Source organism: Scyliorhinus torazame, chromosome 3 (genome assembly GCF_047496885.1).
Source record: "Scyliorhinus torazame isolate Kashiwa2021f chromosome 3, sScyTor2.1, whole genome shotgun sequence".
NCBI classification, from domain to species: domain Eukaryota; kingdom Metazoa; phylum Chordata; class Chondrichthyes; order Carcharhiniformes; family Scyliorhinidae; genus Scyliorhinus; species Scyliorhinus torazame.
This window is the reverse complement of record NC_092709.1, coordinates 261,423,333-261,441,740: the sequence shown is the minus strand read 5'-3', so window position 1 is coordinate 261,441,740 and position 18,408 is coordinate 261,423,333. Positions and strand designations below refer to the sequence as shown.

The 18,408-nt window shown below is 50.2% G+C and overlaps 1 protein-coding gene across 4 annotated transcripts in view; it reads right to left on the bottom strand.

Annotated features, from left to right (window-relative positions):
- The window catches only part of LOC140409077 (probable E3 ubiquitin-protein ligase HERC1), a 701,933-nt gene that overhangs the window by 281,604 nt on the left and 401,921 nt on the right, over positions 1 to 18,408 (bottom strand). For all 4 annotated transcript variants that reach the window (XM_072497165.1, XM_072497164.1, XM_072497166.1 and 1 more), the window contains 2 exons: positions 7,414 to 7,646; positions 1,222 to 1,487 (listed from right to left, as the gene is read on the bottom strand). In XM_072497165.1, the coding sequence (XP_072353266.1) occupies positions 1,222 to 1,487; positions 7,414 to 7,646 (499 nt within the window). The remainder of the gene's footprint in view (positions 1 to 1,221; positions 1,488 to 7,413; positions 7,647 to 18,408) is intronic.

Genomic DNA, 18,408 nt, shown 5'->3' with positions numbered 1-18,408 from the left:
GGTACTGTTTTTTTTCTGCCAAGCTCAGATTCTAATTTATTCAACCCAAATCCATTCTTACCCCATTGAAATTCGCTTTCATCCTGTTGAACTATTTTTACTCTGGATTGTTCTTTGTCCTTTTCCATAGGCAACCTAAACCTTATGATATGATCACCGTCACCTAAATTCTCTCCTGACACTTGACCCACCCCATTCCCAAGAATCAAGTGTAGCAGTGCCTCCTTCCTCGTTGGACTCAAGGGGCACATAGATAGAAAATTTTCCTGAACACACTCGAAGAACTTTTGCCCCTCTATGGTCTTTACACAACCACTATCCCAGTCTACATTTGGATAATTAAAGTTCCCCATTATAACTACTATAATTCTTGCACACCTCTCTGCAATTTGCTTGAAACTATGTTCCTCCCCATTCCTCCTACTGTAGACTACACTGAGAAATATAGTTGCACCTTTATTGTTCCTTGGCTCAAGGCAAATAGATTCTATACTTGCACCTCTGGAACTTCCTCTTTCTGCAGCATTGCAATAATTGTCTAGATCAATACTGCCACCCTTCCACCTTTTTTTCTTTTCCTACTTTTCCTGAACACCTTCTACCCAAGAATATTTAACATCCAGTCCTGTCCTTTTTTGAGCCAGGCCTCCATTATAGCCACATCATCATATTTCCAAAGGCAATCTGCACTTGTAACTTACCACTCATATTTACCATATTCCATGCATTCACAGGCATGCAATGTAACTCTAATTTAGTCTGCATTACTTTTTAGTTTACTCGGATCTCACCTAAAAACTTACTCCAGTGCCACCCATCTCTCCCAATGTTGAGTGCATCCTGGTATTCCCATCTGCTATTACCTCCTGGTTTCCACACTGGTCCACACTAGGGGCTGGTTTAGCACACTGGGCTAAATCGCTGGCTTTTAAAGCAGACCAAGCAGGCCAGCAGCACGGTTCAATTCCCGTACCAGCCTCCCCGAACAGGCGCCGGAATGTGGCGACTAGGGGCTTTTCACAGTAACTTCATTGAAGCCTACTTGTGACAATAAGCAATTTTCATTTCATTTCCTTTTTGGCACATTTGGTGATTTATGAAAATGCTAGTTTTGACTTTTCAAAAGATTTAGTCTGATAGTATTAACTTTTCACCTCTTAATTGGTTTAAAAACACTGAAACGCACCAAAAAGTAAAAACAATCGATTAAATGATCCTCACCGACTTAATTTGGCTTGCTTGTGTCTTGGTTTCTCAGCCAGGTATTTTGCACGGCAACTGTTGCACATCAAGTAGTATGGGCTTCCTGTGCCACATTCTCCTCCAAACCAACCATCAACATAGGCTCCATTACTCCGATATCCCATGTGACCTGCACTCTCGCCACAGCCAGGATGATGTCTCTTCATATGATTGTTGAACTGCATTGTATGAGTATCACACAGTTCACAAATAACAATCTCCTCTGCATCCGAGCTGTCCTGGCACTGAATGAATTCACAAAGCAATTGGTAAGTATAAAAAAATGCCAGAATGTCTACAAATTCTTCTTAATAGATTCAATATTAATGAAATGAAAAGCTTGCATTTATATAGTGCTTTTCACAACCTCAGGACATCCAAAAGCGCTTTTGATGTTGAATCACTGTTGTAATGTTGGAATTTGTCAATTTGCAGAACAGCAAATTGCTAATGAGCAGATAATTTCATGATGTTGAGGGATAAATATTGGCCAGGACACCAGGGATAACCCCTTCGTTATTCTTTGACAGTGTTGTGGAATCTCTTATGTCCACCTGAAGGCAGATTGGGCCTTGCTTTAATATCTCATCCTAAAGATGGGACTCAAAGGAAGCAAGTTTGCTTATTCAGCAGCCATCCTCCTAAGTTTGTGTAATTTTGTCTTAGATGCTCAATTTTCCACATCTGGGCTTTTCAACATCTTAGTTTCTCGACAGAAAGTAGGAATGGCTCAGGAAGGCATTCAACATGGAGCACATTTTTTCTAAATTTGTTCCTCTATCCAACACTGATAGTGGGAGCCAGGAGAAAGAAGAAACAAGGTGATGCACGATCAATGACCACTAAAGCGAGGTTGTAGTCCAGCTGAAGGCTTTAATAAGCTAGATGTTTCACCCAGCAGCTCAGGTACAGAATGAGGGCTGCTGGGACGGCACGGGTTCTTATACCCCACCAATCAGGGCGGAGCTATCATACACTCTAACCAATACCCGTACCAGCCTCCCCGAACAGGCGCCGGAATGTGGCGACTAGGGGCTTTTCACAGTAACTTCATTTGAAGCCTACTTGTGACAATAAGTGATTTTTATTTATTTATTTTATTTATAGAAAGCATACAGTTTCCACCAATGGTGCTTTAGCCTATCAGGTACCGTAATACCAATAATGCCACATTCACCCCGTTAAAAAAGAGTCCGGCGGGGTGGTGGCCAGAAACTACAAAACATAGCAACATGGTATAATTAGTTATGGAGGTACCGTAATACCTCCGTACAGTGTTTAGTAACTATTTACAAGTCTGGTAGCTATGTACATTTGATGGTTTATATTTACAGATTACAGTTAAAATGAAGCAATCAGTCGATCGGGGGGCCTGGTCGTCCTCTGTGAACATCGGAGCTTCGGTGGTGACTCCGGTGGAGGCTCGGGCGTCTGTGACTCCAGGCGCGTGGCTTCAATCTCCATGGCAGCTTCGCCGCCACTAGACGGCGCTGGTGGGAAAAACGGCTGACCCGGGAAAGGAGCGCCTGCGGGGGGCGTCGGTGGGTGGGGAGCCTAGACGGGGGCAGCGGAAGGACCGATCCTCCTGTAAGGTGCTGCGGTGGAGGGGAGGGTGAGACGGGTGGCTGGAATGTGCGTGAGGTTCCGGCGGGCGCCAGGTCCCGTAGGGAGACCGTATCTTGTTGGCCGTCGGGGTACGTCACATAGGCGTACTGGGGGTTACCATGGAGCAGATGGACCCTCTCGACCAACGGGTCCGACTTGTGCGCCCGCACGTGTTTTCGGAGTAGGATGGGTCCGGGTGCTGCCAACCAGGTCGGGAGCTAGGTCCCCGAGGAGGACTTCCTAGGGAAGACAAGGAGACGTTCGTGAGGTGTCTGATTGGTGGTCGTACAAAGCAGTGATCGGATGGAGTGGAGGGCATCCGGGAGGACTTCTTGCCAGCGGGATACTGGGAGGTTTCTGGACTGTAGGGCCAGTAGGACGGTCTTCCAGACCGTTCCGTTCTCCCTCTCTACCTGTCCATTACCCCGGGGGTTGTAACTGGTCGTCCTGCTCGAGGTGATGCCCTTGCTGAGCTGGAATTGACGCAGTTCGCCGCTCATAAAGGAGGACCCCCTATCACTGTGTATGTAAGCGGGGAATCCGAACAGTGCAAAGATGCTATGGAGGGCCTTGATGACGGTGGTTGCGGTCATGTCAGGGCAGGGGATGGCGAATGGGAACCGGGAGTACTCGTCAATCACGTTCAGGAAGTACGTGTTGCGGTCGGTGCAGGGGAGGGGGCCTTTGAAGTCCAAGCTGAGGCGTCAAAGGGACGGGAAGCCTTTATCAGGTGCGCTTTCTCTGGCCGGTAGAAGTGCGGTTTGCACTCCGCGCAGATTTGGCAGTCCCTGGTGGCTGTCCTGACCTCCTCGATGGAGTAGAGCAGGTTGCGGGTCTTGACAAAATGGAAAAAGCGAGTGACCCCCGGGTGGCAGAGGTCCTCGTGAAGGGCTCGGAGGAGGTCCACTTGTGCGGTGGCACATGTGCCGCGGGACAGGGCGTCAGGAGGCTCGTTTCGCTTCCCGGGACGATACAAGATCTCGTAGTTGTAGGTGGAGAGTTCGATCCTCCACCGCAAGATCTTGTCGTTTTTTTAAAATCTTACCCCGCTGTGCATTATCAAACATGAAAGCCACTGACCGTTGGTCAGTGAGGAGAGTGAATCTGCTGCCGGCCAGGTAATGCACCCAATGTCGCACAGCTTCTACTGTGGCCTGGGCCTCCTTTTCGACTGAGGAGTGGCGGATTTCGGAAACAGAAGGCCACTGGTCTGCCCGCTTGGTTGATGGTGGCCGCCAGAGCTACGTCGGACGCATCGCTCTCGACCTGGAAGGGGTGGGACTCGTCGATGGCGTGCATCGTGGCCTTTGCAATGTCTGCTTTGATGCGGCTGAAGGCCTGGCAGGCCTCTATCGACAGGGGAAAAATTGTGGATTGGATCAAGGGATGGGCCTTGTCCGCGTAGTTGGGGACCCACTGAGCGTAGTAGCTAAAAAACCCTAGGCAGCATTTCAGGGCCTTGGAGCAGTAAGGGAGGGGGAACTCCATAAGGCGTTCAGGGTCGGGGCCTATAACTCCATTTTGCACTACGTAGCCGGGAATGGCTAGACAGTCTGTGCTAAACACGCATTTATCCTTGTAAGGTTAAGGATGTTAGCGGTCTGGAGAAATTTGCGGAGGTTGGTGTCGTGGTCCTGCTGGTCGTGGCCGCAGATGGTGACATTATCGAGATACGGGAATGTTGCCCGTAAACCGTACCGGTCAACCATTCGGTCCATCTCGCGCTGGAAGACCGAGACCCCGTTGGTGACACCGAAGGGAACCCTTAAGAAGTGATAGAGCCACCCATCTACCTCGAAGACAGTGTATTTGCGGTCACTGGTACGGATGGGGAGCTGGTGGTAGGCGGACTTAAGATCCACCGTGGAGAAGACCTTATAATGCGCGATCCTGTTTACCAGGTCGGATATGCGGGGGAGAGGGTACGCGTCGAGCTGTGTAAACCGGCTGATGGTCTGACTGTAGTCGATGACCATCCTATGCTTCTCCCCGGTCTTTACCACCACTACTTGAGCTCTGCAGGGGCTGTTACTGGCTTCAATGACCCCTTCCCTCAGTAGCCTTTGGACCTCTGACCTAATAAAGATGCGGTCCTGGGCACTGTAGCTCCTGGTGGCGACGGGTTTGCAATCCGGGGTGAGGTTCGCAAACAGGGAAGGCGGGTCGACCTTAAGGGTCGCGAGGCCGCAGACAGTAAGGGGGGGGGGTATAGGGCCGCCAAATTGGAAGGTCAGACTTTGAAGGTTACACTGGAAGTCTAAACCCAGGAGTGTAGCCGCGCAGAGGTGGGGAAGGACGTAGAGACGGAAGTTTTTGAACTCCCTTCCCTGGACTGTGAGGTTTACTAAACAAAACCCCTTTATCTCCACTGAGTGTGAACCGGAGGCCAGGGAGATTTTTTTGATTAACGGGGTGGATGAGGAGAGAACAGCGCCTTACCGTGTCGGGGTGTATGAAGCTCTCCGTGCTCCCAGAGTCAATTACGCAGGACGTCTCCTGCCCGTTTTATGAATACGGTCATCGTAGCGGTTGAGAGCGTTCGAGGCCGAGACTGATCCAGAGTCACCGAGGCTAGTCGCAGCAGTTGAGAGTTCTGTTCGGGCAGTGTGTGGTCAGCCGAGCTGGGGTCCTGGGGGTTCATCCAAGATGGCGTCTCCCATTGGTCGCACATGGCTGAGGTTGCACAAAATGGCGGCGCCCATCCCTCCAACGTGGCGTCCGTGGAACAAGATGGCGGCACCCAGGGTTCGCACGTGGCTCTGGGATATCCATATGGCGGCGACCGCTGGCCGCACAGGGCCCGTAGAGAAGTTTGTGGTTGCGGTCTGCATTCGCCGCTGGAGACCGCGGCAACCGCCCGGGGCCTGGCATACCCCCACAAAATGGCCCTTTTTGCCGCATCCCTTGCAGGTGGATACACGGGCCGGGCAGCGCTGGCGGGGGTGCTTGGCCTGCCCGTAAAAGTAGCAGCGGGGCACCTCAGGGCTGCCAGGCCGCCTTGCAGCGCAGGCCTGTGGGGGAATGGGGCAAGTCTCGGGGTTGGCCGCAGAGGGGTTCCACGCTGCCCAGGGGGCTGCCACGCGGTTGCGAACGTAAGCGCGGGCGCTCCTGGAGGCCACGTCCAGGGAGCCTGCAAGGGCCCGTGCCTCCCTGAGACACAGGGTGTCCTTTTCTAACAGACGCTGGCGGATTTGTGACGATAGCATACCTGCCACGAAAGCGTCCCGGACTAAGAGTTCCGCGTGTTCACTAGCTGAAACTTTAGGGCAGCCGCAGCTTCTGCCCAACACCAGGAGTACACGGTAGAATTCCTCCAGCAATTCCCCAGGGGTTTGTCGCCTTGTTGCAAGCAGGTGCCGGGCGTAGACCTGGTTTACTGGGCGAATATAGTGTCCTTTTAGCAGCTCTATTGCTGCATCGAAGTCTTCCGCTTCCTCAATGAAGGTGTAAATCTCCGGGCTCACCCTTGACTGCAGGACGTGCAGTTTCTGCTCTCCTGTGGGTGCGTTTTCGGCCGTCTCGAGATACCTTTAAAGCACGCCAGCCAGTGCTTAAAGATTGCCTCTGAGTTCGCCGCGTGGGGCTATGTTGCAGACACTCCGGCTTGATTCGGAGCTCCATCCTTTCTTATTAAAAAAACTAGCTTATTAAATTGATGCACGATCAATGACCACTAAAGCGAGGTTGTAGTCCAACTGAAGGCTTTAATAAGCTAGATGTTTCCCCCAGCAGCTCAGGTACAGAATGAGGGCTGCTGGGGCGGCACGGGTTCATATACCCCGTCTATCAGGGCGGAGCTATCATACACTCTAACCAATAAAAGCATACAGTTTCCACCAATGGTGCTTTAGCCTATCAGGTACCGTAATACCTATAATACCACACAAGGCAAAAGAAAATTATGATTTTTTTTGGGGGGTGAAGACCAAGAAATAAGGTAAATTAGATTATGTTGCGAAACAAAAAGCAAAATTAAAGTTAATAAATTATGGGCTAATTCTGCAAGCCCGGTGGGAAGCTGCAGAAAACAGAATCATGGTTCAAAGATAGGGTGACAACAATCCCTTTTCTTCAGCATGACTCTGTGAGCAATGAGATTACTCATATTCAATGAACTCCATTGTCTGCACATGACAGCCACCATATTCTGCTAGCTTCCTTCCTGGAGCTACCTTTGCACCTGCATCCTCTGCCATTGAGAAGACCATGTGTAATGAACCTCTGTCACACACTCGCGAAGGAATACCGATCCCTAAGACACCTGTTTCACGCTTGGACTTATGTTAATCAATCTACCATGACCGAAAATTCAGATCCTCCATCATCCTTATGGAGCTTTGAGTTAACCTACAACACTGCAGCTATCCCTCATGGAGGGCAATCTCAGAGAATGGGAGGGAAATATACGATGAAAGGGTTTTTAAAATTAAGAATGGCAGTTACTTTCTTTCCTAGATTGCAAATCAACACTCATAAAGCCACTCATGATATGGATCAATGGACACATAAACCTAATCAGTTAGAAGAAGGAATTCAACAACATAAATAAAAGCTTTGTAATTTTACCATGTTAGGCCAATCCATCATCTCAGAGAACCACATGCCCTGTGCTTCATTTTCAGTCCCACATTCAGAAGGAAACATATCTTCAACAGAACCTTCAGATAACGGATCCTCAGAAAAACAGAGCTCCAACTCTCCATCCAGATTGCGGTCAGACATCGCATCAGCTTCCTGCCACCCGGCAGTTCCATGCTCCCTTCTTAATGATGGTTGTACAAGCTGAGGAGATCTAGATCCTTTACAGAATAAACATTTTACAAATTCACTCATCAAGAATGTTAAATAATTCCTATTGAATGGAATTGAACAATGGTGCACATCATTTATGATGTGGCTTCCACAATTATCAACTTGTAGCATTTGAAACAATAACATAAAACGGTTATAGTGACAGAATACACAAGAAGATCACTCAGTATCCACATACTGAAAAGATTGTTTTATCTGAACTAAATCTATATTTTCTCTTTACTTGCCATATGTTAGATTTTGCCAGTCACCTTGGTTAATAAGCGGGCTGCATTCAAAGTGGGGAATATAGATGCGGACCTGGGGGGGTAGATATGTTATGGTTAGTGTGAAGCTGGAGGGAATGGCCGTGGTATTGGTAAATATATATGCCCCAAACTCGAATTATGTTGAGTTTGTTCGGCAGTTTCTGGGGAAGGTCCCGGACCTAGATTCACATCGACTGATTATGGGGGGAGATTTCAATATTGTCCTGGATCCAAGGCTGGACCAGTCGAGTTCTAGGTCTGGCGAAGGAGCTGCAGGGGTTCATGGAGCGCATGGAGGGGGTCGATCCGTAGACATTTGGGAGGTCGAGGAGTAAAGAGTTTTCATTCTACTCCCATGCACATAAGGTGCATTCCCAGATAAACTTCTTTGTGATGGACAAAACGCTGCTGGCTGAGGTGATAGATGCTGAATATTTAGCAATAGTGGTGTCAGACCATGCCCCACGCTGGGTGGACTTGCAAGCTAACACGGCAAAGGTCCAGCGCCCGCAATTGAACTTGGATGTGGGGCTGTTAGTGGAGGAGGAGGTATGTGAGCCAGTGAGGGAGGCCATTCGGGGATATATAAGGATCAATGACACGGGTGAGGTTTCGACGGGTGTGGTTTGGCAGGCACTGAACGCAGTTATTAGGAGGTAATTCATCTCAATTCGGGCCCATAAGGAGAAGGCTGAGCGGGCGGGGTTGGACAGTTTGGTAGGCGAAATTTTACAGATGGACAGGAGGTATGCGTAGTCTCCGGATGACGGGCTTTTGAAGGAGCATCAGAGACTGCAGCTGGAATTTGGGCGCCTGTCCACAGGTAAGGCGGAGGGACAGCTGAGGGGGGTAAAGGGGGTGGTGTATGAATATGGGGAAAAAACCAGCAGGATGCTGGCGCACCAGCTGAGGAAACAGGAGGCAGCAAAAAAGATTGGGAAAATGAGACATACAGTGGGGGAAGATGGTTTTGGATCCGGCGAGGGTAAATTATATGTTTCAGGAGTTTTATTGTAAATTGTATAAATCGGAACCCCCAGCCGGGGATGAGAGTATGAAAAGATTTCTGGGAGGGCTGGAGTTCCCGAGGATAGACGAGGAGTTGGTGGAGGATTTGGGAGCCCCAATTGGGCTTGGGGAGGTTAAAGACGGGTTGGGTGCGATGCAATTGGGTAAAGCCCCGGGACCAGATGAATACCCAGTTGAGTTTTATAAAATGTTTTCTGGGCTGTTGGGGCCGTTCCTGGTAAAGGGTTTTAATGAGTCAAAGGAGCTGGGCGTGTTCCCCCAACGTTATCGCAGCCATCGATTTCCCTTATTTTGAAGCGGGATAAGGATCCAGAGAGCTGTGGCTCGGAAAGGCCAACCTCCCTGTTAAATGTAGACGTGAAATTGCTGGCAAAGATCTTGGCCACACGCATATAGGATTATGCGTGCAATAGGGGAGGACCAGACGTGATTTGTTAAGGGTCGACAGCTGACGTCCAACATTAGCCCATTTCTAAATGTAATAATGATGCCTGCAGAGGGGCGCAAGGTCGAGGTGGTGGCGGCCATGAGTGCAGAAAAACCTTTGATCGAGTGGAGTGGAAGTACTTGTGGGATGTTCTGGGTCGGTTTAGGTTTGGGCAGGGATTTGTGGATTGGGTCCGGTTGTTCGATAAGGCACCAGTGGCAAATGCAAGGACAAACCGAGTTCAATCAGAATATTATAGTTTGTGCCTGGGGACGAGACAGGGGTGTCCACTCTCCCCACTACTGTTTGCCCTGGCCGCAGAGCCTTTGGCAATGGCGCTGAGAGCATCAAACATTTGGCGGTGGATAGTGAGAGAAGGATTGTGGAACGTAGGGGGCACCACGTCGCGCACGGTCGACGTGGCGCCGGTCGGGGGCCATTGAAAGAGGCCCCCACGGCTATTCTCCGCCAGCAGCTGGCCGAGTTCCCACCGGCGTGGTTCCCTCATGGTTCCACGTGGCAGGCACTCAGAGTGGCGGCTGCGGACCCAGTCCATGGCCGCCCTGGTGGGGGGCGGGGTGATCCGTTACCAGGAGGGACCTCCAGGGTTCCAATCGGGGGCCACCGATGGGCGGGCGCGCACAATCTGGGGGGGACCTATATTGTCGGGGCCGGCTTGCTATGTGGGTCCGCCATGTCGTGCGGGGCATTCGCGCGCATGCGCGGACCGCGGCCGGCGGTGCAGGGCCCCGTATCGGCAGCCAGAGCTGCGTGGACCAAACCGGGGCCCTGCAAGCCCCCTGCAAAACGGGGAATCACTCTGGACTTTCTCCAGGAAATTCCAGAGTGATTCGCATCCATTTTCTCGCGGGCGTGAGGACATAGCCCCATTTTCAGAGAATTCCACTCAGGGTCTTGCTCTATATGGATGATTTGCTCCTTTATATAACAGAGCCGTTGGGGGGAATTGCAGAAATTGATGAATTTGGTAGGTTCTCAGGTTACAAACTGAACATGGGCAAACGTGAGGTTTTTGCGATCCAGGCAAGGGGACAGAAGTGGAGACTGAGGGAGATGCCGTTCAAAGTGGTGGGAGGGAGTTTTAGGTACCTGGGGATTCAAGTGGCAAGGGGCTGGGGTCAGCTTCATAAACTAAATTTGGGCAGGTTGATTAAGCAAATGAAAGGGGACTTCCGTAGGTGGGACGTGCTCCCGCTGTCACTGGCGGGGAGGATACAGGCTGTGAAAATGACAGTCTTGCCAAGATTGCTGTTCGTGTTTCAGTGTCTTCCAATCTTCGTCCGCAAGGCATTTTTTAGGAAGATGAATGCGGCGATCTCAGGTTTTATATGGGCCGGGAGAGCCCCGAGGGTGAAGAAGGTCCTTCTTGAACAGGGGTGCGGGGAGGGAGCTTTGCCCTTCCGAAGTTTATTAATTACTACTGGGCAGCTAATATAACGATGGTTAGGAAATGGGTAGTGGGGGAAGGGTCGGTGTCGGAGTGAGTGGAGGCGGCATCTTGCAAGGGCACAAGTCTGAAGGCTTTGTTAACGGCACCTCTGCCGTTCTTGCCGGCTCGGTACTCCACAAGCCCAATGGTAGTGGCAGCCCTGAGAGTGTGGGGACAATGGAGGCAGCGCATGAGACTGGAGGGGGCGTCGGTATGGTCACCAATCTATGCTAACCGCCGGTTCGCACCCGGGGGGCTGGATTGGGGCTTCAGGAGGTGGCAGCGGGCAGGAATTAAGAGATTTGGGTATCTCTTCATTGAGGAGGGTTTCCCGAGCCTGGAGGAGCTAGAGGAGGCATTTGAGTTGCCGGGTGGGAATGGGTTCCGGTACCTGCAGGTATGGGGATTTTGTCCGGAGGCAGGTCCCGAGTTTTCTTCTCCTCCCACTGAGGTGACTACAGGATAAGGGGTCGTCTAAAACAGGGATGGGGAGAGGAGGGTCTCAGAAATAAATAAGGAACTGATGGAGTGGGAAGGGTCCCAATTGGAGAGGTGAAGGGGAAGTAGGAGGAAGAGCTGGGAGCAGGCCCTGAGGAGAGTCAATGCATCTTCATGTGCCAGGCTTAGCCTGATCCAGTTCAAGGTGGTTCCCAGGGCTCATATGACTGTGGCCCGGATAAGTAGGTTTTTTGAGGAGGTGGATGACAGGTGTGGGCGGTGTGGGAGAAGTCCTGCGAATCATGTACATATCTTTTGGGTGTGTCCAAGGCTGAGGGGATTCTGGCAGGGATTTTCAGATGTCATGTCAGAGGTCCTGGAAGGGAGGGTGACTCCAAGCCCAGAGATGGCAATATTTGGAGTGTCGGAAGATCCGGGTGCCCAAGTGGGGAGAGAGGCCGACGTTTTGGTCCGGAGACAGATTTTTCCCTGGTGGCCCGGAGACAGATTTTGCTGGGATGGAGGGATTCAGAGCCTCCAAAGTCGGGGGTTTGGTTCAGTGACTGCCAGGGTTTCTTAGGCTACAGAAAATTAAGTTTGCCTTAAGGGGTTCATTACAGGGGTTCGCTCGGAGGTGGCAGCCGTTCATCGATTTCTTCAAGGAAAATTGACCGTCAGCAGGTGTGGGGGGGTGCATAGAAGTGACAATTAAGGGCAGCGTATCTAATGTATGGGTAGTTGGGGTTTAGGGCTGGGGGAAGTTGGGTATGTTATTGTGGGGTGTTTGCTTGTGTTGGATCTCTGTTGTTTAAAATGAGGGACAGAAGTCTGTCTTCCCGCAGTGGCCCTGATCACGAGAAAAGCATTGCATTGCAGCTACTGGCATTTAAATTCAGTCCGGTGGACTCTAACGGCTTTTAAATGAAAGCGAAATGAGGCTATATGCAGTCTTCTGGCCAAAAGCAGCACCAGTGGCGTCAAGTGCCCTATACATACATGCTTTTGGCACAAAATCATGGAAGAGAGCTTTTTCCATTTTGTAGCTGCTAGCAAGGAAGACAAGAGGATTGTGCAGATGGATCATTTTGTTGCAAGGAAGAGATGGGCAGAGACACAAGTGGGCAGTTAACCTACTAGCCAGGATCTCACGTCTGAATATGCAGGAGAGCGCTGCTCAGGAGAATCCACAACAGGATAGAGCAGTGCTTGTGTTAGCTCTGTACAGAGCTCCAGAGCCTTTTGGTTAACAGCCTACAAAGAAGAAACTTAACTTGGGAACAAAGATGATTTCCTGAGGTATGGTTTTGTCAATTGTGCCAATGCAAATAAGGATGCAAAGCTCATGTGGGTTGTATGCAGGGAAGCACGGTCAAATGAGGGGAGATATTTTAGGTTTTGAAAGAGAAGTGATGGGTGAAAAATTCAGTTTGTGGTTGAGACCCCAGAATCAGTTTTAAACTTACAGCTGACTCCAAATGAAAATACTAAGCTGCTGTGCCTGACCTGTGACAGTACATTAAAAACAAGCCAACAGTCCATGAGGCTGCCAGAATTCTGGAGTAGCATCTCCCAGGAGTATCCAGTGCTGAGTAAAACAATCATTTTGTTGCTATTGCCCTTCATGACGACCTACGTGTGCGAGGCTGGATTTTCTGTTCTCACAAGATGAAGGTGGCGCAAAGGAACTGGCTGAACTCTGTACAGATATGCGCATTGCCCTCTACTCCTGTGAAAGTAATTGGAGTGAGATCGTGAGGGCCAAGCAGGCTCCCCTTTTGCATTAAAAGTAAGAGAGAGCAGCGTGTGTCGTGAAGGTCGGCCGGTGTGGGTCCTGAAATTTGGCTGGTTGGCAAAAGTGGGTCTGGAAGAAAAGGTTTGAAGAACACTGGTCTATATGACTCTGGTTACAGAGATGGGGGTGAAACATGATGACCCTCACCTTAAGCCAAAGGGAGAGTTTAATTTGGACCATTTTCAAATAAGGGATAAGGAACAGTCAGAAGTGGAGATAAAAATTGGAATGTCAAAATCTTCATTGGCACAGTTTTACCATGGCGTCTTCTTCGGAGATACAGTTCAATGCCATGGCACCTCAGAGACAGAAGAAAGGCATCGTCTGTGCAGGCAACACTCCAGGAATTCTAAAGACAAGAAACTTTCATGCTGTATTCACTGTTTTCCACTAAATAAAATCTGGCTTAATGAATTCTACTTGAACATAAATACTAGTTATGCGTACCTTGTTAGTTCGGACATAGCTGCGGACCCCATGATCAGAAGTTAAGAAATTGGAACAGAAAAGATTTCAAGTACGAAGGTTTTATACCTCCAAACCCCTGAAATTTACACATATTTTCCCAATGACTTCTGTCTTCACTTATGGTTCGGATAGCTCAGTGGCTAGAAGGCGAGAGAACGATGCCAACAACTACCAGCTGCGGTAGTTCATGAATGCCTTCTTGCCTTGCCATTTGCTTGATTTGGTGTGATGACCCTCAAGCTATGCAACCTATAGTCTCTCTCTCTCTCTCTCTCTCTCTCTAATAGCGAGAGATGTCTATGATCCTTTATGGACTATGGCTAATTACCATTCTGACTTTGCTTTAGATTATTAGAACTTGCATTTTTCCCCCTGTCATTTTAATTCAATTAAGATTTTCTGCTCTTTATAGGGAACAATGTAAAGGCCAGGGAATGGAACAATTTTCCACTTTTAGTATCCATTTTCAAACTCAACCAGTAAAATGTCATGGTTACATGCTACAATGCCAAACACGCAAGTACAAAACTAGTCGAACCAAAAATATCATAAAATGGCTAGTTTTATATTTTTGGTTCGACTAGTTTTGTACTTGCGTGTTTGGCATTGTAGCATGAAACCATGACATTTTATTGGTTGAGTTTGACAAGGGTACCTATAACTTAACACTAATTGGGAGTAGGTTAGCATAAAACTGCCAACCTACTCCCAATTAGTGTTAAGTTACAGGTATCCTTGCTTTTTACTCAGACCTACTTGAAACTCGAGCAGGCTACTCAAAATCACTTCAGTTCAGAGTCCACCACTTCACCAACACTCTCATTCCGCCCGCCTGCTGTCTTTTTACCAGAAGGCTAATGTTTGTCATCCAGTCTTCATTCTGTCATGGCTGATCTTTGATCTCAAATCCACTTTCCTCAGTTTCATAAATCTCTATAGTGCAGAAGGAAGCCATTTTGCCCATCGAGTCTGCACCGACTCTTTGAATGTGGACTATACCCATGTTCACTCCCCTGTACACCTGCCCTATCCCTGTAACCCCATAACCTAATCTGCAACACTCCGGGACACTGAGGGGCAATTGATCATGGTCAATCCACCTAATCTGCACATCTTTGGACTGTGGGAGGAAACCGGAGCACTTGGGAGGAAATCCATGCAGACATGGGGAGAACATGCAAACTCCACACAGTCACCCAGGCTGGAATTGAACCCGGTCCCTGTAGCTGTGAGGCAGCAGTGCTCACCACTGTGCCGCCGTGTCATCTGCTTTTACTTGTAATGTTATGGATAGGGAAGGGATTCCCAAGTGATAGCAGAAAGATAATTACAGCTGAGTAGAAAGAGAAGAAAATCACTGTGCCACCATACTGCCCAAATCCCATTTTCCTTAATTTGAATAAGAGTCCAAAGACCTATCTAACTCAGTGACTGAACATCCCCACCACGGAGTCAGAGAACTCCAAACCCTCATGTGGTGGCTCGAGACAATACTCTGGAGGCTTCCAGTAATAAAGGGGGTTTATTAACAATAGGCAACTATGTACAGGCACAGAGCAACGGTGATTAGGTCTTGACTGTCCATCTCCAGGGTCCATACTGAAAGCAGGGCCTCGCTGCTTTCTCTCTATTGGTAGGGGTTCACACATGATTGTTCCCAAGCTGGTAGGGGTCGTGCTACCACATCCCTCCCCTTCAGTCCCTCATTATATTTTACAAAGTCAGCCATGTACTAGGTCAAGAGATATCAGGAATAAGGGTTCATCACATAATCAATCTGTCTGGGGCTTTGAGTCCTTGCGGATCTCTTTAGCACCCTAACCAGCTCGAGCATCTCTAAAGTGGTCTTGTTATCTGCAGAAGACGACGGTTCAGGAGACTTCCCCTCTTCTGCAGGGCTGCTCGCCTCGCCAGCTCCCACCTGGACTGCTGGTGAGGCTGACTCTGAAATTCCCGCTCCCTGCACTCTGGAATAGCCACCAGTACGCTGGTAGCACTTTTTGGACTCATCTGTTCTGGAGTGGGGGTTCACCGTCCCCTGCCTCCTCACATGGTCGACATGCTTTCACAAAGTCTTGCCAATGAGATTTACCATATACCATACAGTTTAGGGCACGATCCGACTGACTAACTAGAGTGGAACCGAGGTGAAGTTTTGAACTGGAACCTGGTCACCCACATGAAATGATCTGTTACCCTTTTGTGAAGTATGTTGATTTTTTTGGAAGGCCTGATGTGCCTCTACCCACCCTGCCAAATTTGGGCTATCAAGTCCAAACGGGTTCTGAGGCGACGGCCCATAAGCAATTCAGCCAGCATGACCCCAGTAGTGGCATGAGGGGTCGTGCTGTAGGACAATAGGAAGTTGGGGTAAAAGCTGGGCTGATTATTTCCTCATAGCATTTTTAAAAGTCCTTTCTGCAAACCCATTGGATGCAGGGTGATATGGGGTGGTCCTAGTATGCTGAATTCAGTTTGGCTTAACAATGTGTTGGAAATTGTCCCCAGTAAAAGGGGACACAATGGATTCTGGTAGGCAGTCTATGGTGAATACCCATCGTAAGGAGTCCACACTATTCGCCAAGGTATGATATATGGGAAAGCCGGGTAGAGGGGGATATAGGCCAAATGCGGGCAATTGGGACTAGCTTAGTGGTAAAAACTGGGCGGCATGGACAAGTTGGAACAAAGGGCCTGTTTTGATGCTGTAATCTTCTGCGACTCTATGGGCGCTCAAGCGTAACGAGGCCAGTGAATAGCAGAAGAGGCGAAAAACGGGAACCGCGCCAGGCGCCAAACAGTTTGCAATGCAACTGGCCTGCTCTCGTTGGCAAATTCGGAATCCTGCCGTTGCGTGGCGAGAAACCAATTATCACCACTTAAGCCCTATTTCCATACAAATAATGAGAACCACCAGTCATCCAACGGCCTCCCGTCATTCACCAGCCTCCCCAGTAAGTACTCACGCTGATACCGATTCGTACTCCTTTTAAAAAACGTGAATCTGACGAAAGGGCTTCTGTGGGGAGCCGAGGAGGTGAGTGGCCATTTTTGCTCACAGGCAAAGAGCCCGGAGGCGCCCACACCCTGAGGAACCGGCCACCCATCAGGCTAGGGAGAAACCCAGAGGGGGGAGTCCTGCGATACCCAGGGTGCACAGGCACCGCTGGTCATTCAAATAAATGACGGACAGCGCGTGCCGCAGGAGGCTGCACCTCAACAAAGAGACGGTGCAACACCTGTGCCATATTCGGACTTGACACCACGTAGAGGAGGAGGCTGTCAAGGTCACTGCGCCCTGAACTTTTATGCCACGGGATAATTCCAGGGCTCGACTGGGGGCCCATATGGTATACAAAAGAACAAAGAACAAAGAAATGTACAGCACAGGAACAGGCCCTTCGGCCCTCCAAGCCTGTGTCGACCATGATGCCCGACTAAACTACAATCTTCTACACTTCCTGGGTCCGTATCCCTCTATTCCCATCCTATTCATGCATTTGTCAAGATGCCCCTTAAATGTCATTATCGTCCCTGCTTCCACCACCTCCTCCGGTAGCGAGTTCCAGGCACCCACTACCCTCGCGGTATCTCGCAGGCCACAGCCCACAGGTGAATTCGGCAATTCATGAATGCCCTGTATGCCCGGGCGGAAGACTATGCCATTTTTGACATGGACCAGGCCCAACAGGATGCCCAGGCAGCAGGTTTCTCTGTCATCGCTGGGATGCCCCGGGTCCAGGGAGTCATAGATGCCACACACGTTGCCCTGCACTCTCTGGGCCATCTGGGGGTGCTGTATATTAACCGAAAGGGGTTCCACTCCTTCAACATACAGCTCGTGTTCGACCACCAATTGCAGATAATGCACGTGTGTGCCCGCTTCCCGGGGAGTGTGCATGACAGCTCCATCCTGGTGCAGTCGGTCATCCCTGCTTTCTTCGTGGAGCACCCCAGGATGGACAGCTGGGGATATGAGATAACCGTTGAGGACCTGGCTAATGACACTAATACGGAGGCAGGAGACTGAAGCGGAGACCCGCTACAATGAGGCCCATGCAGCCACCCAGACTGTCATTGAGCGGTGCATCGGACTCCACAACATGCGGTTCTGATGCCTCGACCATTCCGGAGGTGCACTCCAGTACACTGCCCAGAGGGCCGCCCGCTTTATTGTGGTCTGCTGTGTCCTCCACAACCTCACACATCAGTGGGGCGACGACCTGGAGGTTGGCGACGAGGAACATGTGGCCACCTCGGAGGAGGGGGAGGAGGAGGTGGAGGGGGAGGGGGGGGACAAGGATGATAGGAGGCGCCGCATCAGCAGGGGCTGGAGGACAAGGCCGGGGAGGAACCCGAGGCCCAGCCGGAGGCTGCAGGGCAGGCGGCGGCAGTGAGGACCCGCCAAGCCCAGAGATCCAGGGAAACCCTCACATTAGCCCGATTCACCTAGGACGTGGCCTGGTCCATCGTCGCATTCTTACCCACCCACCACCCCCATTTCACACAATATGTATCACATCACTCCAGGGTGCTGGGACTGTGCCGGCACTGTCCAGGGTCATTGCCGAGGGCAGGGGGGGGGTGATGATAACCTGCAGAGAGTTGGGCGCTGGTGCTCCTCAATCTATGCCATAATCTGACCCTTACCTGTCTGCTGAGTGCTTGCTCACACCCATCACATGCACTCTGCAATGCATTACGGAAGAAAGTGACAGAGGCTTCCTACTGGTTGCGCACAAGGCTGTTTATTGTTCAATAAATGCCCCCACTCTCCCGATGGTGCACCCCCCCCCTACCCCATTCCCCCTCCCCCGGAGTCCTCAATGATCCTCGATGTGCTTCGCCCTCCTAGCTCTACCACTACATCCAGTTGTGTTCCCAGCACTTGCTGCCT